General features: G+C 40.6%; 2 protein-coding genes across 3 annotated transcripts in view; one reads left to right on the forward strand and one right to left on the reverse strand.

Moving 5' to 3' along the window:
- aopep (aminopeptidase O (putative)) overlaps positions 1 to 12785 on the forward strand; it is an 89880-nt gene extending 77095 nt beyond the window's left edge. The window contains exons 16-18 of one of the 2 annotated variants that reach the window (XM_006789804.3): positions 2672 to 2758; positions 2848 to 2996; positions 11531 to 12785. In XM_006789804.3, the coding sequence (XP_006789867.2) occupies positions 2672 to 2758; positions 2848 to 2988 (228 nt within the window). In that variant the 3' untranslated portion in view covers positions 2989 to 2996; positions 11531 to 12785. The remainder of the gene's footprint in view (positions 1 to 2671; positions 2759 to 2847; positions 2997 to 11530) is intronic. The other variant, XM_035907341.2, reaches the window with a different exon arrangement.
- Positions 12786 to 13071: 286 nt separating this feature from the next.
- fancc (FA complementation group C) overlaps positions 13072 to 23542 on the reverse strand; it is a 33205-nt gene continuing 22734 nt past the window's right edge. The window contains exons 11-15 of the mRNA XM_006789805.2: positions 23259 to 23334; positions 20030 to 20129; positions 17491 to 17665; positions 16528 to 16740; positions 13072 to 14137 (exon numbers count right to left, since the gene is read on the reverse strand). Of these exons, the coding sequence (XP_006789868.2) occupies positions 13985 to 14137; positions 16528 to 16740; positions 17491 to 17665; positions 20030 to 20129; positions 23259 to 23334 (717 nt within the window). The 3' untranslated portion in view covers positions 13072 to 13984. The remainder of the gene's footprint in view (positions 14138 to 16527; positions 16741 to 17490; positions 17666 to 20029; positions 20130 to 23258; positions 23335 to 23542) is intronic.

Here is a 23542-nt window from a genome sequence, read left to right on the forward strand (position 1 = left end):
AGTGTGTCTGTGAGCTGGGGCATGTGTTTGCATGTATGAGACCAAGTGCGTGACTTTGGCCCTCTTTCTTTCATATGAGCCTCATGTGATGTGAGATGCTGTGTGCAATGATGGGAATTGAGAACCGTTCTCAGATTGTCCAAACCATTTGACAGTTGCCGCTAAGCTTATAAATTCCCGTGTTGTGTATTGTTAGACTTATTGGCGCAGAGCTTTTGCACACCTGAGTCACTTGCAAACCTTAAAAAACACAGTTTCTACACTGCGTACAGACTTGGAGATAATACAACAGTGAGGCTGAAAATCTGCACAAGCTTACTGTGTTCCCACACAGGAAATTGATAAGGAATGGTTCAAGTGCTCTGATCAAGAATGGTATCAGTCTTTACCTGTGTGATGCTACATGAGCACATGAACATGCAATTCAATTGCGCCACAGTGCACATGCACATATGGAGCATTATCTGAGACTATAACTGGCCTTATTGTGCAAGCGTGATGCTAGGGTTAGGTTTACTGCAGTCACTGGAGACTTCACCGAACCACATCAAGAACTGGGAACATGCAGAGCCGAGGAGAAGAGACAACAGAACAAGGCAAAAGAGTTATTACCGAGGGTCATCTAAAAAGAAGTAAATCTCAAGTTTATTTGTGTGCTTTAATCCAAAGGACTTCAAAGGACTTCACTGGCTCATATTAGACTGGAAACAAAAAACAGCTCCTCAAATGGGCAAAAAATACCCACCCCAGTTTCAAAAATAAAAACCTAGGGGAGGGAAATTCCTTGTAGACTTAATAGATGCCACTGGGCAAACAACATAAATAAAGCGTAATGGTTAAAGTAGTATAAAAAAATGATAAAAAGGCAAAAATTTACAAAGAAAAGAGATAAATGGATAGTTCATTAAGTTTCCCACTCACATACACAGTTACACTAGCTTTACCAAAAAGTCTCCTAATAGCAGCTCTAAGGCTCTCTTGTATACATTTGTCTCATCCTCTTGCTTCATTTTTATGGAACTGGTATAAAATTTGGGAAAATCTTTCGTGAAGAAAGAGAATATTTCCCAAAATGCTGGTATGCAGTATGAGCATTCGCATCTTTGCTCCATGCGTGTTTTTGTGTGAGATGTGAAAGTTTGTTCATCGTGTTAAGAGCGCACACACAGACACTGTTCCTCGGTTGTGAGGAGGATTTGGGGGGGAGAGGGGAGGTTTGCAGTAATAAATGAAGGAATGTCACTGTGTAATTGCATGTGCTGTCAGAGAGAGGGGCCCAGCGAGAGGAAACGGGAGGGGAAGAAAAAAAAGGAGGGTAAGGAGAGGTGCACCAGGCAGCTGCTCTGCCCCCGGGCTCTCCCCAGGAATGTAACCCAGCACGGGGAACAGCTGCCGGGGCTAAGCAGGCCAGAAGGGCAGGGCTGGCACCAGAGGCTACGCATGCTGTACACGCTCATGCGCGCACACCCACCAATGCAGACGCACATGGACGTTCCAGTGCGGGGTAGAAGAGCATTACTCTTAATTTGCTTTCTGCTCTGGGATTCTCACTGCTTTCCAGAATAAAGCTGAAAATAAATGGAAAAGGATTTTAAAAATCTGGAAGAAAGAGCAACTTCAAAGCCCTGTTTAACTCGTCTTTATTTAGTCTGTTGCAGAGGTAATGTGAGGATTTGAATGTGGTTGTAAATAGAGCATTGCTCCGACTCCATTCTTAAGTTGCACAAGTAGGTGGAGGCCAGGGCCACATTTGCACAAGCAAAGCAAAAACTCCTATTAAGAGTGTGACTGCTTAAAAAAAAAGGTAGAGTCTATTGGTTCTTTTCTAGAATACACTATCTCAAAATGAATATCTGTACTGCTCCTTTAGAAATGCCCAAAGCCCGAGGTGTTGAAATAGAATCAATCTCCAGAAATCCCACGCTTGGTCACTGTACTGCCCAAAGGACCAGTTTATCATCCTGAGTGTGCTGAGATAGTTATGGAGAAGACTGAAACACCCACAAAAAAATCAGCCAGGGGAAACTGTCAGGCTTTAAAGTAGCGACAGTTCTTTAAAACATTTTTCATCCACATTTCCTTTTTCAAATCGCTCTTCTGTCTCTTTTATCATCTGTGTCTGCCTGTATATCCATACACGCACTTGCTGCAGATCCATGCACGGTCACACATGCTCACGTGCACGCTCGGAGCAGATGATGAAGGATGATGGCTGAGGCAGGGACAGAGCCAGTCTCTGATCTCTCCTGTAACCGCGGCAACAGAGCTCCTATTGATCCTCTGGAAGAAAGGCCAAGCGTTAGCTCCCATGCGCACACAAGTGCACACATGCACGCGTACAGTAGAAATACACCTCGACACACACGCACATGTGGAATTAAATCAAACTTTTTACTTTTTACTTGAATTTTAGACTGTTTCGGAAAGAAAATCATCTCAGTCTTCTTAAATATTAAATATATTAAACCTCCGATTGTGGATGACTCAGTCCAGAGGCTCCCAGCTTGAGCTGTTTTGGCTAATCGCATGTTTGAATTCACTGGCTACAAGCAGGAAAATATATCTGTCAAAGTGGCGAATGCAAAAAAAACCAAACTACAATAAGATGTGTTTAGGAGTCAGTCGTTCCTCGAAATCATTACTGTGTACAATCTTCTGTCTTGGTTTGCAGGTCCGACATCGCTGGTGTGAACTTGTGGTCAAACACGCGTACGCTCAGGCTTACGGAGATGTGGAGCACTTTCTGATTCATGACCAAGTAAATACGCACAGCTGTGAAGCTTTTATCTGATTCAACCTGAGAAAAAATCAACTAAATATACAGTTTTTTGTGTATGTGTGCTCCAGGCCATGGGTGTGTATCTGTACGGGGAGCTGATGGTTCAGGAGGACCCTGAGCAGCAGGCTCTGGCGCGTCACTGCCTCTCACTAGTCCAGGGAGAGATGGACCAATCGGCATGCAGAGTGGTGGAGGAGATGGTCCTATAACAGCAGAGGTGATGTCTCATTTTCAGTTCTTCATTCCAGATGCTGTCAAACATATTGGCCTTTATTTTTATGAATGCTGTTGTTCTGAGATAAAGTATGTAATAAATTTAACCTGACTGAAAGCTTTCCGACAGCATAATTAGTTTTCCTTTTTCATCTTCTTTTTTTGCTCTCGTTATTGCATAATTGGTTTCTCCTCAACTCAGAGGAATTCTGGTTTAATCGTAATTTTAGTGGCTTTCACTGGCACAGAACGGTGGGAATTCTCCAAACAAGCCAAATAAGAAATATAAACTATATTTGCTTAGGTTTATAAAATAAGATTACAAGTTACCCGCTCAGGGATTTGGTGGCTTTTTATTTGGAGCTCAGACTGCAACAGGATGCTTTAATAGCTCGGTGAGTTGCTTGAACCATACACGGGAAAAAGAACCAGTAATCAATACTTTGTTATCTTTTGAAGTTTTTAAATATTTCTCGGCTACAAAGCCACTATCTTTATCTCATAGTTGACCTTCTAGCCTGAAATGGAGTCTGTAAAAGAAAGCTTTGTGTTGAATTGATCCTGATTCCATCTACCTCAGTGGACAGTCCGCACTTGAGTCACTTGGCTACCTTTACTGCACATTCCTTCCTGAGCTTATTGAGTGTGTATGCACATGTGTGTTTGTACACTTAGAATGGGGCCTTTTCCGTGGTTTCACAGCAGCGCCGTCAGGATGTGTTTGTCAGAGAAGGAATTTGGGAATGTGTTCCTCAAACAAATGAGGGGGAAGACAGAAAAAAAGAGAGAGAGGGGGAACGGGTCAGTGAGCATTTTCTGATGGGCTCAGGATGGTCTCTACTCGATGTGGAGGCATTTTCATACTGTTGACCCTGAAATTCCTCCTGCGTGTACGTGTGTGTGTGTATGCAGAACCACAACTGTCAACCACTGGGCTTTTGGATGACTCCGTACAGTGAGGGGTACATTGGTCTGACTCTAAATGAAGGAGAGAGGAAAAAATGGTTTAGTGAGAGAAAGAAGGAAGAGAAGGAGCAGAAGGGAGGACAAGGGCTCTTTGAAGCTGCTGATCTTTTCATAACAGTCCTGTTATTACTGACATTAATAATGAATAATGAGACGAGGCAATTAAGTGGATCTAGGGTTGACAGTTGAAGTAAAGCAACCCAACTATTCTTCAAAATATTATTAGAGTGCTGTAGTATGTTATGAATAGTGTTATAAAATCTTATTGACTTTCAAGCGAAATACCCTGAGATTATAGCTTTACTTTTAAAAGTGCAAATAACTGAACTGAATTGAAGTTATGGCCACAAGGACACAAGATATTATTTTGCTACTGTTTTTCAAAGGCATGAAAAGCTGGATCATGAAAAAGTAATTCTTAGTGAAAATTAGTTAAATTTTTACTCAAAATAGCAGCTTATCTGTTTTAGCGAACGTCAGTGTTGTCAGGCTACAACTAATACTAGACGTTTTCTTAAAAATCGTATGGTCTGTGGTTGCTCCCATAGCTCGGTTGGCAAAGAACGAGACCCATGTGTTGAAGCCAAGTCTTTACTCCTTGAGTCTAGACTAGCGATCCTTTTTCTCCATGGCATTTCCTCTCCAACAAAGACATCGGAAGCCAGTCAGAAAACAGTCGATTTACTGGTCGATCTACGTCCTTAGCTTCACCTGGTCACGAACTGTGTGGGTAGTGACTGCAAGAATGAGATTGTGGATACAAGCGGTGGAAGTAAGCTTTCTCAGAGGGGTGCCTGTGCCCTCCCTAGGAAATAAGGTGAGGAGCTCAGTCCTTGGGGAGGGACTCCAAATTGAAGGAGCATCTAATTAGGTTGCCTCTTGGGTGAGGTACTCTGTCCTACCTGGAAAGAACCCCAAGGTAGACCCAGGACATGCTGAAGAGAGTATATCTCCTGCCTAGCTTGGGAATGCCTCAGGGTTCCCATAGGACCGACCTCAGATGAGCAGCAGAAAGTGGAGGGAAGCAATAAGCAAATTAAAACAAAAAATATTAAATATAAATTCAATGGTTTGTTAAAAGCTTAAAAATCTCAACAATCTTCTAATTAGTACAGAAACAATACCCCACCACCAGACACACACACACACACACCTCGAGGGCCACTCACAGTTTTTACACCATGTTGATGAGTTATGGTTTTGACTTCACAAGCTGTTTCTCTGGAGGTGGCCCTGAGGGAAGTTTTACACAGAATTCTCTGTCATCACAACTGCTGCTTAACGGACACAGGTGTCAACAGGTGCTGATAGCTGACGAGCTAGGATCTATTTGGATTTCATCATCTGATTGGAAGATTTGAATCTCCTCTTGCTCTCATTCTGATTGGAGGACACTTCTGATAGTTTTTCTTTGCAAAAACTTCTCAGTCTGTGTCTCAGCCAAGCGACTGAATCTGATTATAGAGCCAACGTGATTATAGAGCCCTGCTTGGGATTGCACACATTTTCACCATATTTAAATAGTTTTATCACAAAGACCCTACACTGACTGACAGGAAGCAGTAAGAAGACAGATATGCTCTAAAATGTGTGGAATTTCCAAAATAAAAGCCTTCCATTAGCAGTAGCAAGTCCATCCATCCACTTATCAAATTCAGGGTTAAAATAAAATCTTCCAGTTATGTTTTTTATTTATGTATTTATTTTATTTTATTGAGATTTCTAATCCACGTGTTTCAAAATAAAAACCCGAAACTTGAGTGTTCAAGTATGAAGCTGCTGATTTTTGGTGGCTTTTTATTTGTTCAGATTTGACATTTACTTTTAAGGCAAAATACAAACACTGCTAAACCCAGTCACATTTCTTTATGCCCCACCCTTTCATTCACACACATCAGGTAGCTTTGTTGCTACACTAAGTGTAAGGTTAGGGGGAACGTCAGCAACCTCGGTCAACACAGGATGCGTCATGAGGTGCTGCTAAACAGTTGTCCACATCATCCTGAGTGACTTACAGCACTAAATCCTATTTTAAGCCATGACCGAGACGGGCTTTTATCTTCACACATGCACACACTCTGAGAAAGCTTTATGCATTTGCACCGGATGTGAAAGGCTTTCTCGACAAGTGCTTGGCATCTGGCTCAGTCCTGATAAATCTGTCTAACACACACATACAACACGCACACGTCCAGCGCCTATCTGTCTGTACCCACCGATCTGTTTCGTCATCATTCAATCCCTCACGACACTCTGTGGGGTCTTACTACAAGTGAGGAAGAAAAAGAAACAATAGAAGAAGAAAACAAGCAGTTAGAGACAAATTTTCTAACTTTTATTGTTCCTTCCCATTGGACTGACCCAAACAAGCCTCCATAAACATCAGCGGATCACGCCGGTCAACTGAGCTAAGGTCCAGATCTCTAACCAATTAAAATGATGGATGAACAGACCTCCCCGCTGCTTTTTCATATCGCACTGTAGGGAGACGGATTTATGTTTTACTGCTCAGTTTGTGTTCCAGCGTCGTCCTTTCTTAAGTAGAACAGTTCCTCCCTGTACCCTTTTACACCCTCACGCAGACCACAGTACAGTGGGATTAGGCTGAGGGGGGCTGAGAGGGTTTTAACTGAAAACAACATGTCTGTCAAGGCTCACTCCCTGCTCTGTGTTCCTAAACCCAAAAAGCACAACCCTTTAAAAGAGAAGGGTGGTCTCTCCCTGTCTTTTTTTTAAAGTTCTTTTTCCCCTCCCTGCTCACTCCCTCATTCTTTTCTTCCCCCTCCGGTACATGCCTCTGGAATCCCTCTTGATCCGCTTAATGAGGGGCATATCGCCGGGTTAGCCGAGCGTGGCGAATGGGAGACGAGGAGAGGGGTGACCAAGGAAATAGTACGAGAGAGAGAGGGCAAGGTTCTACAGGTCTGAAAGAGACAAACAAGCTGAAATCATATATATATATATATATATATATATATATATATATATATATATAGATATAGATATAGATATGTAGTCTGAAGGCAGTTATAGGTTCACATTGGACTGGAGCTGGACTTGAGGATGTAACTAGAGAAAATAAGAGTGAAGTTCTTGTTCTTTCATGTCTGGGCTGTGAGGGTTCCTGGCGTGCTGATTTGTGACTTATGATAAAATCACATTGCCAGGGATTACCACACAGCCTTGACCCAGTCGGCTGCTATGGCAACCACAGCCCCTCCTATACACATACATAAACACACTCGTCCTCCAGAAACTTGTGTGTGGGGGGGGGGGACAAAAAAACAAACAAAAGAAGACTTGATTATCTGAGTGTGTGATTGTGTTTGAGGAGCTGGTGATTTGGAGGAGAAGAAGGGAAAAAAAGGGGGAAAGTGTGATGAAGGAGCTCATCACTGCGGCTGTTTTGTAAGAGCGCATACACGTCGGACAGGTTTTTGTATCCTCTCTCCAGCCAGACACAGAGCTTAGCTGATTGGTGAACAGTGATTGATTCCCTCTTTGTTCACAGTGGCTAAGTTCTGCACCTGAGGAGAGCATGACCCAGACAGGGAGACAAAGAGGAGACGACAAATGGGTGTGGGAGGAAGAGAGAAGAGAAATGTGCCACAAAGTTTTTACAGTGGCGGTTACGTGCATGTGTGGACAGTTGGGCCTAATTTTCCTACTTCAATTATCCAATGTGTGTTTATACAACACTCCCTTCCCCTTCTCTGTTTTATGCCGTTTTCCCGCTCATTGCTTGATTGTTCTGCATCTTTTTACACCTTTTTTTTAAATTATTTTAATTTGTTTAAAATCTCATTTCACTTTTCTTTTTCCCCTTATCTCACTGCTTTTGCTCTCAATAGCTCTCCTCTTGCATGCCTGGAAAAACTTTCCACTGAGACGACCTCGCTCAGAAGAATTAAACACGCAAGCACCCCCTTCGCAAATTCAAAACACTGCGCAGGATTACTAATGAGCGCCACGTTTCGCTCTCCTGCTTTGCCTGTTGTTCTTTCTCCTCCTTTCATCTTTCCCTCCCTGCTCCGTACTTCCACCCCTCTGCTTCTATCTTCTTTTAGTTGCGTAGTAGAAGAGATAATCCTGCAGATGATGCCGGTTGCACGCTTTATAGTTCTAGAGAAGGTGAGAGTATCTCAGGAGAGAAAGTGTACTTGAGGTACTAATGAGGTCTGGGGAGACCCAAACTCTGCTTAATGGTGCTGACAGATATTTCATCAGTCCTTAAGCAACGGCTACCATCATCAGGCTCATCACCATCGATGCAGCGTTAACTACACCCTCAGCATATTCGAGTACTCTATAATACAAGGTAATGATATGATTGAAATCAAGACTTTGGACTTAAAGAAGTGGCACAGAATTGATGGATGAAATGAACAGATGTAAAATAAACTATTAATAGGCCATTGTGAGACACTGACTTAATACTTCCTGCAGGCTATAGGTGAAAAAAATGAATTTAAGCCTTTCTAAGTCTCTACTCAAGGTGTGAAGATCAGGTGACCATAAAACTTTAGACATTTGATACATTTGAAGACTTGCTTTCACCTGAAGCACGGTCTCATGTTTCAAGTTTTCCCGTGTGAACATACTGCATAGAAACCTGTTTGGAATTAGCGTGTAACATGGGTTTTAGATTTGGCGTCTTGCTTTGTAAACATTTTTTTGTAAACATTCTGTGAATTGCGTTGCCCAAACTCAAAAGTGGGGCTTGATACCGCTCTCATAACTGCCTGCTTGATAGGAAGCCAGCAGCCAAAGCTGAACTCAGCACAGGCCTGAAAAGGGAGCGTGAGGATAGGCTGCGAAATCCTCTAAAGCTGAGTCATTCACTTTGTTTATTTACTCTGCTATAAACTGACTTTTCGGTTTTACAGGGGATTATATGAGAGAGACGGTTTCTTGGCTAGGTGCAGTTGCTTCCTGGAGTCTCCGTCGGCCGCTGAGCACCCGCAGTGGCACCCTGCTGATACGCCGCCGGCATCGTTCTCATTCTTTATATTAGGCATAAGTTAACCATGCTGCTGGCTGTGGCTTTATATCGAGTGGCATCAGTGTGAAGTCAAATAACTGTTCATTTAACTTATCAGTCATGTTGGGGTAAAACTGGGTAACTTCTTTTAAAAAGGTTGACAGGGCCATCATAAAATCCCTTTTTCAAAAATGATCCTTTAAGAAGTTTAAGTGCCTCAGGTTTAAAACCTAAAATCACGTTGGCAGCCAAAAGTGCTGTCTGGGCATCCCAGGCTGATATGTATTGATTTTTGATCTAATCTCAGCCCGAGGAAGCCGAGATACAGAGACCCATAAAGCAGACCGATTCTCACACATTTCCACGCTGTGGAGGGAAAACAAGACCGAGGCCTCAAAGATGGAAACGCTGATAGTGATTTCAAGGTCTTTCCATTATTTTAGGTCTCCCCTTCTCTGTATTGAGTTCCTCCAGTAGATTTAATGTGGTGATATACACGTCTTATTGTTTTGTCTGAGATGGGAGAAACAAAAAAGCTGTGATCCATGAAACCCCCACTGATAACATGAAAAACAGGAATTCTCAGCTGGGTTACACACGCTTTGTTTCAAGCATCATGGAGAGTGCTGAGAGAAGGTTTTCTTTCCAAGTTCCTTAGACTGAGAGAAGGTTCCTGAATTAGTCAAGATAAGCTTTAATACAAAAACAATGCACGCACGGTATGAAGCTTATCATGGACGACTGTATTTTCCTTTGCAACTTCTTCCAACGGAATGATCAGTAAAACTCAGTCCTACTTCACATAACACAAAAAATAGTTATTTTGGACGGGTTACACAACAATATGTGAACAAAACGCATCTCAGGAAAATGAATTCCACAAACTGAAGTGCACCCATCAGCTGTGCAGCTGGGCTATGTGCAGAGAGTGAATCTGACTTTATAGTTTAACTTGCAGTATAACCTCTGATCAGATGTGGGTGTAGTGTGTGCCAGAGTCCACTTTTTATCCAGCTAATTGTAATGCAAATCTATACTATTCTGGACCAACGGCTCCCTGATCAAAACAGTGACAGATGGTTGAAAATGTATTTTAAAACCGGTCAGTCTTTTTGGAATAGAAGCCGTGAGGAGGCATTTACAGCGCTCTATATTAACAACGAGAAAATGGCGGCTAAACGAGGATAGATGTGTGAATTAGAAATGAGGGCCATGTGGAGCCTGCCATTTTTAGACCTATATTTAGGGCCTGTTAAAAGAATAATGACCATCAAAGGCCTGTAAAAGAGAGGAATTGCCATCAGAGCCCGTATCCAAAAGGTGATTTATTACACTCTAATGGGAAGGAAATGGTCCTCTGCACATCAAAGGACAAAGCAACATTGTATAAAGAGACCGAAAATAAACTTATTCGCCCCACAACGCCCACATTTTCTTCTCCTCATGCATGTGAAACTCGACTGATCGGCTGTTGAGCATCAAGTGTATTTCAGGGAGTTGAAGCATTGAATTCCATTTCAAAGGATAAGCAGTTTGAACCAAGTAAGGATGCTCATCGCAAGCAGGGAGTGGAATGTGGATTTGAAATTTCTATTTTTATGATCAGACTCTCGAAGTACCCTTGTAGTTTTTTTTTAATGTCAAAAATGTACACTTAATTTGTGCCAGCTCCCACCATCTATCGGTGGCCTCGCTGACACTTGTTAAGTTTCAACCATGCGAGCTGCAACGTTCAACAGCTGGGGAAATCCAACAGTGTCAGCTGTACGGTTTTTCTCGTGGGTTTAGCAAAGTGGGTGGAACGCTGCTCGACATGCTACCTGAGTTAGAATTGCTTTTTGCCCCATTACAAAGGGAAAAAACAATGCTCAGAGCCAGCACTTGATGAGAGATGGAGTGAGAACGAGAGATCTGGGCTTGGATTTCTGTGCCTACTGAGCTGATAATCAGTCCTACAGAATCACTGGCTCAGTTCAGCAGGAACAGGAATCCAGTCCACTCACCACCAGAGCAGAACCAAACGGACGTCACATGAAAGATATGAGTTATGGAACAGTTTTGGGGGTTTAGAAATACAATCGATCCATGGCGGGACGGCAGCTTCCACACAGCAGGGGCGCTGGAGTCAGATGAAATGCACTATATTTTTTTAAGAGAATACTCTACATCGTTTTATTAAAAGGTGAAGAAATATTTGGGAGCAAATGTATTTAAAAAAAAACAACATCTGTGTGATAGGCCTGGGACTTCTTGGTAAACCTGGCTGCAGAAAGATATTGGTTAACACTTTAAATGTACTGTTGTCATTGTTTTTGTTGAATATTTTGGATTTTGAACTTGGTGACATTGAGATCAAACGGAAAAATGTCTTTTTAGGATATAAAAATGTGTTTTATTTAATTCTGAAATATTTTCTACTTGTATGTCCTGCATCTTAGCCAATGACACCTGCGTTGGACTCCTTAGACTGGACTAAAACCGGCATTGTGTGTTTGTCTTCACAGCACATAGATAGCCCGTTAGAGCATTGTAAGCATCTACCAAATGTTCTGTAAGGCTCCGGTGTGAACATATTCTTCATTTTCTTCCAGGTTGCTGACTACAGACAGGAGGGACAGGAGTTTGGCACAGCAGCCGCACGAGAGTCCAGCACTCACCTGCTCGTTTGCCTGGATGCTGCAGAATAGCTCAGCAGTGTGAAAACCAGAGGGTTGTATTCATGCTCTGCAACTAAGGCCAACTGGCAAAGTTTGGAGCACAGCAGTTCTGTTCATTCAAGTCTAAGAAATAGCTGGTATGTGCTAGATATGTGCACAATTAGTCAGCCGGAGGCTTGAATGCTGGTATATTTGCTGGTCAGCTGAAGTAATTATTCATATTTTATTAACCCTCTGAGGACTGAGTCATCAAAGGTGTTAATCCTGATCCCTTCATATGAAAAATGAAACAGATATTTGTGTAAAATAAGACATAATGTGTGATGGGTCTGTATAGAGTCTCTATTGTCTTTATTCCATGATTGCCAAGACAGCCACTTTGTTAGGTTCACCCATTCAACTGCTTCTAAATGCAGATTTCTGATCAGCCAATCATATGACAGCAACTCAATGCATTTATGCATCTTTGAAAGTGGCGTGCTTTTTAGAACTAATTGCAACTTGAATCTCAGAGGGTTCATGTACAATGCCAGTGACTGGAAATTGTTAACCAGTAAAATGGAAAGTTCTGCACATTTTAATATATTTGGTTAATGAATAAATTGATTAACAGCTTCAGATGACTCTCAGTTACACACAAAATATTTGTACGGACAACGTTTAACCTCATCCGTCAAATTTGGCTCAATTTTTGACTGTTTGCTGATTTCCCACCAGTCAGTTAATCCAATTTCATTCTCCTATTTAAATGTAGGAGAAGAAGTGAATTGAAAAGGGGAAAAGTAAATTGTAACCCATAACTATACAGTCTGTTCATTATGAGATGTTGTATTGTTGGTGTGGAAAGGGAAAATAGAAAAGAAATAATTATGTAATTATGTAAAAAACAAAACATATTTCAAGTAAAAGTCACTGCATGTTCATCCAAGCTGAGCTGCTGTTAGTGTCTGTTTGTGTAGGTGTGTGTGTAAGTGTGAGTTCTTGTCTGTTTAGTCTAAAGTCACGATTCGGTTCTTTGGAGTTTAGACTGGAAATTCTTTGAGGTGAGTAATGTTCAAGTTTTTTTCTGTATTGAAACAGGCAACTCTCAGGGCATATCTGCTGCTCTGCAGATACTAACGGCAAACCTGTTTGTGTATAATTGATTTTTTGTATTTGCTGTTTATGATAAAATAAAATGATGTTTTGTTAAAAATCCGTGTGCAGCTTTTGTTTAAGAGACAAAACAGAGAAAATCTGAAGATTAGTCAAGCACTCGTGGATGTTACACTGATTTTATATGTAAATTACACATCCGAGGCACTTATTACAGCCGGGCAGACTCAATACCACCTGGAGGAGAAATGTTGCGGCAGAGCTAAAGGAGATGGGCTACACCAGGAGGGAAGCTCAGCGTGGAGGGAACTTGATGTGGCCTTATGTCCCACTATGACATGCAGAGGATAAGAAGGCGAGGAGACTTATAATAAGGTGTTTCATAACAAGTGCATTTAATTGATTAATATGAGGATGTATATCTTTTGTTTCACAAATCCAGAGCATAAAAATAACAAAAACAAAAAAACAGCGCAGCACTAATGTTCTGCTAATACTTAATGGTTCAATGGCATTTTTAAGCACACAAATTCCAGAAATCACTCTAATTTTTCATTTGAATGATGCATCATACAACAAAAACTATTTCTTGAATAATGAAAGAAGCCAAAAATTAATTCTTCTACAAACTATACATGCATAGTTTGCATAAATACATGCACATGCATATGTATTTGTTTACATTCTGTCCAACTCCAGCAGCAGTCAGCTAGTAGTAACAATAAGTGTAATCTAAAAGCACCGTTTGCTTCCAGTTTTAAATCAAATGTGACCTATACCTTGAGCTTTACAAACAATAAAGCTATTTAAAATGTACATACAGAAATATCTGCATGAGTGACATTAATCATTTACATTTAACATACACTCAGCACTGTTAGAGCATGTTTTTCAAGCCAGAAACAGTAATTACACGACGATAACTGGCATTTGGCTTTCCTCCCCACAAACCTACGTCTTACAGTCGGCATGTGTAGCATGAAGGATTTATATTGTGAGGCAATTATGAGAGTGGGAGGACTCTGACACGTCGCACGAGCTGCTGCTGCTGCTATGCAGCGTGTTCTGTCACGCCGAGTGTCCTTGCGGGCCTCGGCAGTTGTGTTTTGTGTGCATATGTCTAATTGTGACCTGGCTCCGTTGTTTTGACACAGTCCTGTCACCGCTCCACGGTATATCAACAAGAGAGCATGGCTATTTGTTATTCTGCAAACGAGCTAAAAGCCCAGGGATGAGCTCACAGTTGCATGGTTTTGTACAATTTGTATGTAATTGTGCGTGTGTGCCTATTGCTCACTCTGAATGCATTTGCGTTATCGTCTTTTGAAGTTCCTTGATCCTTAGATGAACTGTGTCTCTTGATAAACAGCATCCTTCGTTTAGTCTGAGCTCCAGTGAGCTGAGAACACATGCTGCTTCATCAAGCAGACCAGACTGATCCACCACCTGGACTGACACACACACACACACACACACACACACACACACACACACACACACACACACACACACACACACACACACACACACACACACACACACACACACACACACACACACACACACACACACACACACACACACACACACACACACACACTGCATATGAGACACATAAAAAATGAAATACTAAAATAACTTTTTAGTTAAGCAAAGAAATGATAACTTACAAGTACTTCAAAATAAAGCCTCACGTCATGCTTGCTTATTTTAAACATGACAACAGCTACAGCAACCACTGCCATTTATACATTTTGACTTTGTTATAAGTTTGATTTTATATACAAGGTATAATATAAAAAATGGAAATACAATCATGTCAGTTCATTTTATCTTCAATTAGCATCATTATCACTCAAACCTAATTTTTAATATTCTTCCTTTACGTGGACAGTGTTGCTGCCTAAGATGTTTTGGGGTTTAGATACCAAAATATGGAAAAATGTATATTATATGAATGCACTGAAAGATTATTCAAACTAAACAGCTTTTCACCTCATGGTTTTGAATACATTTCAAATACACACAAAAATGTGCATATCACACCAGTGATCTACCTGCCCATTCCTGTGTATCCACCCTCTTATTGTGGAAAGCAGTAACAGGGTGGATGTTTTATGCTTAAATCAACCATTATTCCTCATGTGATGCACAACAGGCAAGCAAATGAAGACCATAAACATTATTTTTAACATGTTTATGAACCATGTGATCGGAATTACAAAAGAATATCTGTTTATACTGTAAATAAGGGTAACAGCGTGAACAGGTTATGCTTTAACGCATCTGTGAACCATTCTGAAACATGGGGAAAAAACGGTTGATGAAAGATTGATGTTTACTCTGGCTTTTATAGAGGATTTCCCTCCAAAACACTAATACAACTTACTGTAAGTCATGTAACTAGCGGACCAATAGAGGGGAGCTATCCAAAAAGACTTTGGTAAGAGTAACAGGACAGACGGACAAATGCGGGACAATTTATTTTATTTCAGACTTTAAACGTAAAAAAAAATAAAAAATATAAAAATGTATTAATAGGGGGAAAAACATCTAATGTAGAATATTACTATTAAGGCTATACAACAGTAATGAACAAGTTTGTGTTTTTTAATGACTTATATTAGCAGATGAACTTGAACTTGAATGAACGGGGGTGTTTTAGGGTATTTGTGCTTAAAAAAATGAAATAATTTTAAAAATAAATATTTTCTAAACATATAACTGTTTTCTAATAGTTAATAGTGTAAGACAAGCTTTTCAAATAAGTATTTGCCCATTTTTATACAAAACACACTCAGATCTGTGATCGGGATTAAAAGGCATTAAATACTAGGAATGATTCACGTTCCCAAAGTGTTGGTATTGCTATTGGGAATTACATGTCACTTTTGTCTCCAAACTTTACACTTTTAAAGCATAATAACGATGACAGACTTCATATATGTTTTAGAGGCTTTAAATACCTGCCACAGGATTGAGTTTGTTAAAAAGAGAATCAAGAAATATTCTCAGATGGCTGCATCTGATCCATGTTTCAACCTCCAAATGTCCAAGAATAGATTAGAATAGAATAGCACTTTACTGTCATTGTACATGTACAATGAAATTGTAGAAAAAAGACTGGTGCAGGACACTGAACCCTCCAACACAGTAGGTTATGTAAAGTGCTGGTGTACCTACTTTGTGTGTGTGTCTGTGTAAGTGAATGAGTCACATTTAAAAAAACAGCTGTTAACATAAAATCGTTTCTATGGACCACCACCTTTTTTCAGACCAATCATTTTCACTTGCACTCATGTATCTGAGATGATCCAGTGTGTCAAAATGTTTACCCTTCAGCTTGAATGGGTGGTGGGCTAAGACTGTGCTGGTGTAGCCAGTAATTCTTGGACCCTTCCACCTATCCCCGAGACCTAATTATAATTACTGCAATGACCTTGGACATGGACGTTGGGCCAGTTTGATACAGGAGCTTGCACGAGTTTGACTGGTCAACCTTCTGAAAACTAGCAGAGGGTCTGAAAGTAGTCTATAGGTGTCCCAAGGACACAACCTTGAGGGGAAAACTAGCCAAGTTTTAATTATGTATGTTTCCTGATTTAAATGGATTTAATTTGCAGAACATTTGGATCAAACCTTGCATACTGCATGAAAGGAGGGCCAAATGATTAACATCTTTCTCTATAATGCTTCCCTTTGAAGCATTTCTTTGTCAGTAGCTTGTATCTAAGGTCCAGCATTTCAAGCATTATGCATACTGAGCTTTGCATTTAATAATAACTGGATGGAACAATAATCTAAAAAAATGACAGAAGAGAAACAGTTTTCCTCACCGCCTGTAAAACCTCTGCTGAGCCACTTGGTGGTAGCTGGCAGAAAACGGCAACATTAACCAAAAGGCTGACAGTCAATGATGGAGCAAGTGATTGCTGCTCAGGTTGTGGTGAAACCAGCGTGTCCAGTGACTGCAGGCGGTCGCTGGGAAGAGGATGAGCTGCGCCTGAGAAAAGAGTGCGTATGTGGTTCCAAGCTTCTTTGGCCTGTGCCTGGTGGGAAAGATGTTTAAAAAGAAAAAAAGAAAGAAAGAAAGAAAGAAAGAAAGAGAGCATGCTCAATTTCAACCAAGTCAGATTTAATGGGTCTTTTGGTGTCTTTCATGTAAAAAAATAAATGACAAACAGATTGCTAATTCAAAAATGAGACAACAAGAAAGCTTAGCAGAGAAGAACGTACAACTGTAGTAGAGGAGATGGTGGAGTCTCCTAGGGTTATGATGGGAGGCGGACAAGCAAGAGACAGAGGTAAAACTCAGGCAAAGCTGTCCCAGACACTCACTGAGAAATCAATACTACATCACCCTTTCCACCCAGCCCTCTCATCTATATCTCTCTCTCCCTCTCTTCACCACTGTCTCACTCCCTCCCTCTCAGTTAGGGGTCATCCATAATTAATTCATTAATGTGTTATTCCTTTTTTTGCCCCTCTGTATTGTTTCTTTTGCTTTCAACAACAACAGACCTGCAAATAACAGACTATCCCCGATGTTATGTTGCCGAGTTATGTTGAAGCACTTAGCTGCCGCAGTGTTGGTAAAAGAAGAGAAATAGTTGGAACAAGCTGGTTTTCAAACAAAGTCTATTTAAGAAGATCCCTGGTTGCCTTCTTAGTTTTTAATGACGGGGCAGAGATATCTGCATCGATCGGTTCAACACTTACTAAGCAATTATTTAAGTGGAAAAATTTGGATTTCATATAACTAGATTAAAATGATTTATGCAAAAAACAAACAAACTCACCAGCTGTGAAGCTCTGTGGTGCCACCTCTTGGTGGGGTAGTGGTAGAATATCAACAGCCACAGGAAGGGATCACCATCTTCAGTCCCAGATGTGGCCAGCAGCTGGACAGCCACCTGTACCCAGTGGGCACACTGAACCAGCAGGAACCAGGCCTCAAACACGTTGTGGTGCCCCCTGCAGGACATTAGGAGAAGCAGCATTTAACAGCAGAAGTAGAACCCTTCTCGAACAGTGGGTATGATTGGGATGTGATGGATGTGATTTTGTTACCGAAAAGACACTGTACCACATGAGAGAACATATATTATATGTACACATACCTCACAGGGTACAATTTCATTTTAAAAAAATGAAAAATTCAATAGCAAACACCATCAGTTATACTAAACTAACAGTTTGTAGGATTTAGGGGGAATTGTAACTTAGAAGTATAGGATTCACGATTATGTTTAAATTAGTGTATAATCACCTGTAAGTAAAAGTTTTGTTATGTTTTGTAAGCTAAAAAAAAAAATACTCTTCCATCAAGTAGGCCATGTTGTGCCAGCAATACGTCTACAGGAGCCCAAAGTGGACAGAGCACCAACTGGATATATAGAGAGAGCTTTCCTGTGTGGCTTAGCTTCACTCTTGGAAAAGGAGGGGTGACGGAAGAGTATTTAGTTGCTTGCAATCTGCAACCAAACTGCAAGATGCCAATAAATCCTACATGCTGGTCATTTATGCTTAAAAATTCATGACTGATAATGTCAACTAAAATCATTACATTGTAACTGCAGAAGTTTCAGATGCCTCTTGTGACATCTGTTGATTTATCTTCTTATGGCAGCATTTAGTACTTACTACATGATAGCTAAACCACATGCCTGACAGCTGAGGAAAAAAATGAAGGCTACAGAACGTGGCTGAGAACCAAGTAAGTAGAGTTTGTGAGGTGTTTGTCACAAGTTTTTAACAGGGGATACAAACAAGGCATTGCATTGGAACAACCTATGTGCTATAAACAGGCTTTAATATCCATAAATTAAGGTAATTTGGGTGGTCTGGTTCAGTTTGTTAATAGTTTGGCACTTAATCTACAACTTAGTCTCAGTTTTTCCGAGGTATTTGTGTGAATATGTACAACTTTCCCCTCTACAAAGCCTTCCCCAAAGTCCTGGTGGAAAATACAACTGCTGACTGTCAGCCTAACAATTTATACCCAGGTTGCTTTCCAAGCATTGAAAAAAAAGTGGCCATAAAGAAGAGAAGATGGTTTGTTTGTTGTTGTTGTTTTAAATACATGCTGTCAAACTGAGATGGCAACTGAGCAAAATTATACTAAAACAATCTGGTGTTCAGTGTGGAGCAGAAAAAAAACTGATAGCAGGCTGTCAACTGACTCATTAGGACTTTATGAATGAACCACAACTGAGTCCCTGCCATGGAAATTAGCACACCCCCATTGACAGGATCAATGGAAGATCAAAGCGACTTAAATGCAGATGATGCAGATCTAAGTCATTGTCTGATCTAGTGATGAGCATCATAAACAACACCTCAAACTACTACATTTGTACAAAACTAGAAAACCTTCATTCAGCCATCACAATACGTGATGGGCTCTGCGTAATTAGCAACAAGGTCTGATGTCCTTTGATGTCCAAACCAATCAGCTGATGGTTATGATCTTGAAACTTATCAATATTCTCTGTATTTTCTCATCATTCGTAGACAAGTTCATTTTGTAGGCAAGCTGCTTCGCGTTAGATTAATGTTTTATAAAAAATGAGAACCGTAAATCTAAAAGTAAAAAAAGAAATTGAGATTTGGGCAGACAAAGTGGTACAACAGAGCGAACAGAGCTTCACAGCTGCAACAGCAAGAATGACTTCAAGTCAGAAGAGCGATAAGGATCTCGTTCTCAGATTTCCCTAATACCATCATTAGAGCTCTCCTCCTCATCTTCCCTCTCTCCACTTGGCTTCCAAATAGGAACAGCAGCAGCCTTCTGCAGGGCCTTGGCAGCTGCAACTTTGCTTGGAGCAACACAACACACTACTTTCCCACCGCTGGCTCCGAACAATGTTTTGGGAATTTTGCACTCAACTCCAGAATGAGGCGACAGTGGGGATAATGGGCCCTGTTAAAAACCGCAGCTGAGGGGCATCAAGTCATCCGTCTCCATCTCCACGACATCACCTAGTTTATGTTCTTTTAATCAGAAACCCCTATTCTCTTTTTTCATGAATCCCAGACTAAATAGTCTACTTTTCTCTGTTTCGTTATATCTTTTTTCTACTCTATCCTCACTCATTTTCCCACTCACTTGTATTCTCCACAGTTCTCTCTTTCCTAAGCTAATAGCCTCTAATGAATGCTTGGAGAAGCTACGCACTCCTCCAGGACCTCTGTACTGTGAGGCAAGGGAAAAATATCTGACTAACCACCCCCTCAACAAGAGCTAATGGAAATAAGAACACCGCACAGGCATTCAGTAGGGTGGTGGAAGCAGGCACACATTAACACATTCTCTCCGCGAGCCATTCTCACTCTAACCTGGTGCTTCTGCCGTCTCCCTCCTCTTCCTCCTCTGTCAGTCTCTGTAATGAGCTGCTCAGCCAGTTCAGGTGATTTCTCCAAGCCCCCTGAGGCATCTCTGCAAGAACAGATTCAGATTTAACGACATAATGATGGCTTGTTGCACAAATAATCGCTTCTTACAATCCACTGATCCAAAGCTAACTATTAAGTCAATCTTGAACTAACCATTCAAAAATAATGAAAAATAAGTTTATTATTATTATTAGAAAAGTTATATTACTGAAATATGTGTGTGGTAAATGTAGCACTACAATAACCCAAGAATCAAAATGTGACTCCAACATTTAATTCCCCATAACACCGCAAACTGCTGCAACCAGCAATTATATTAATTATTGATTCATCTGCCAGCTATTTTCTACATTAACAGGAAAATTATTTGGTCTATTGAAAGTCAAAATACAGCAAAAATGACACAGCAGTTTCACTGAATCCAAAAAGAGATCTTCATAGAATAGTTTTGATATTTATTCCCTTAGTTTGAAATAGACGGATAAGAGGACCAAAACCAATAAATATTTATATACCTTTGATAGCCTCGTTTTAGATTTGTTAAATCTTTAAATCTTCTTATCATATTACCAGAAAAAAAGCATGTTCACATATATTAAAATAAATAATATAATTATATTTAGCTAAGATAATAGTTAAGCTTTTCATTAGTTAAATTCATAAACAATCCTCCAAATATCTTGCACATTTACACTCACTGGACACTCTGTTAGGTACACCTTGCTAGTGTTGAGCTGAGAGCCTTCATTCTCTGTGTCACAGATACAGCAAGGTGCTGCAAACATCGCTCAGAAATTTTGGTCCATATTGACATGATTGCATCACACAATAGCTGCAGATTTTTCGCTTCAAATCACCGATGGTTCTCTCCTTTTCTACCACATCCCACAGGTGTCACGATTCGGCTGTGTGGTAGACAGGGAGTGGACCCAGATGCAAGACTCCAGAGACCAAAAGTAATCTCACAAAGGGAGCTTTATTGCTGAGCTCTTTACAGAAACACAAAGAATCACAGGCCTGAGGTAAGGAAAGGAGCAGGAAGGTAACTAATAAATCTAAAGTCATCAATAACTAAAGTAGAGACACAGATAATACAAGAGGTATCCAATGCAAGGATCAGAAAACAAAACTACTGAAATTACAAAAGTAAAAACTCGAGCTCACGACTCATGGAAACTGACAAAATGTGCTCTACTGAATTGAGATTTGGTGACTGTGGAAGAGTACAGTGCACTCACAGTCACGTTTAAAAAAAACAAAACAACAGTTCACATTACCCTACATTACCCTGTTGGAAGCAGTCATCAGAAGATATCAAGACTCATTAGAGCAGGCAACATTTTTACAGACTTCTGTTATCTAATTTTGGTGAGCCTGTGTGAACTGTACCCTCAGTTTCCTTTTTTTAGCTGACAGGAATTGGAGCCAGTGTGGTCCTCTGCTGCTGTAGCTCATCTGCTTAAAGGTTTGATGTTTTGTGTGTTCACAGATACTTTGGTTGTAAGGAGTGGTTATTTCAGTTACTGTTACTTTCCTATCTGCTCAAAGCAGTCTGGCAATTATCCTCTGACTTCTGGCATCAACAGGCGTTTTCACCCAGAGAGTTGCTGCTCACTTGGTATTTTCTCTTTTTTGGACCAATTTCTGTAAACTCCGGAGATGGTTGTGTGGGAAAATCTCATTGGAACATTTTCTGAAATCCATATGACATCCAGAGTCCCTTAAAACAGCGGTCCCCAACCCCCAGACCAGTACCAGTCCGTGAGTCGTTAGGTACCGGGCCACAAGAGTTGAGGCTCGGGTGTGAAATTTATGGTTTTCAGGGTTTTTAATCGTTTTTAATCGTTATTTTTTAAATTGTTTTTATCCTTAACTCTGTTTCCCTGAGTCTTTTCCCGTGTGTTATCAATAAATCTTCCTTTTTGGTACCAGTACTGGTTTTATTTTGTTGTATTTATCTGTGACACCTTAAAGGCCCGTCCATGAAAATATTGTCAGTCCATGGTGCAAAAAAGGTTGGGGACCGCTGCCTTAAATCACTTTTCTTCCCCATTCCGATGCTTGGTTTGAACTTCAGCAGGTTGTTTTGACCATTTCTAACTGCATACCAATACCAAGCAGCTGAACAGGTGTACCTGAAAAGTGGCCAATGAGTGTAATTTCAAAGCAGAAATGGCTTAATTGTGATTTCTTTCTTGTGCTTTTCAGGATTCATTTTAACTGCTGTTAAAATAGTTTTTTCACATTGCATTGTAAAAAATAGATTTCCCACCGCAAACCAATTTTTTTCACAGAAACGCAGTCCAAATGACACCTGAGGTTGACAAACAAACGTAAATAAATATTTCAAATACTTGTCAGCGTGATCCAAGTTTTTTCCCAAGGCTGTGTTTTAACAATCCAATGCTAAAATGTAATTCGTGGCTTTTTCAGAGAGGGCACAAATCATAATAAATCCTCAAATCTTCTACTTTTCTCAGTACCATTTCTATTCAGTCCCTGGTGAAAAATTGCCCTTCACCACACACACACACACACACACACACACACACACACACACTAATAATTAACTCTGAGTTCTGGCTGGGCACCAGCGTGTCCCTAAATGGCTCCATTCATGTAAATCATTCCTGCCTACAGGCCAGTCTGGGCACACACTGATAAGCTTACTGCTCCGTTTTGCTCCTGCACTCACCTACTGTGCATCTCTTTAATTGTAAAGATTCCCAAATACAAAAACTGTTAGCACAGTGATACACATCCAGCATAGATAATACGGATCCTTTTTGATAAGACAAATAAAAATGCTTTGTGTGTTTATGTATGATGACCCATATTTTCATTTGTTCATTTTTATAAAAAACAATATGGAAAACAGCTATCCCAATAACACACGCACTGACACCTAAGCCTCAGTTTCTTTTCAAATCCTCAAATCACCATATTTCATGTCTGACATAAAAGGCTTCATAGTTATAAACTAACTACTATTGATTAGCAAGAACAAGATGCACAAAAGACCGTTCATTCTGCTGCAGGAAAACTGTTTACACAGTGATAAAGCATAACTAATCACAGTCTTCTTCACAGTGATGGGTTTTGTGCACAGTGTCAGAGTGAAACATCCAAAAGCAGACGATGACGCACACAACATGTGTGTCTGCACACTGACCTGATGGCATCGTCAAGAGGGGAACCAGCAGACTTGAAGGCGACTGTGGGAAGAAGGCTTTCACAGATATGCTTGTCTGAAACAACACAAAGCACATTTTTACCTCAGCTTCATCAACGTAAATCACACTTTCCTTCAACTCATGCATCAGTGTGCTCTGAAAGCCTGAAAAATAGCATTTTGAATGGGAGGCTGTGTAACAGTGATACAGTTGGTGCTAATGTGTAATGTAGCGTGTAATAGGTAGCGTTTTGTGCAGGGTGACTACAGCCATTAAAATCGAG

The sequence above is a fragment of the Neolamprologus brichardi genome, chromosome 12 (assembly GCF_056152115.1).
Source record: "Neolamprologus brichardi isolate AB-2024 chromosome 12, ASM5615211v1, whole genome shotgun sequence".
Lineage (NCBI taxonomy): Eukaryota > Metazoa > Chordata > Actinopteri > Cichliformes > Cichlidae > Neolamprologus > Neolamprologus brichardi.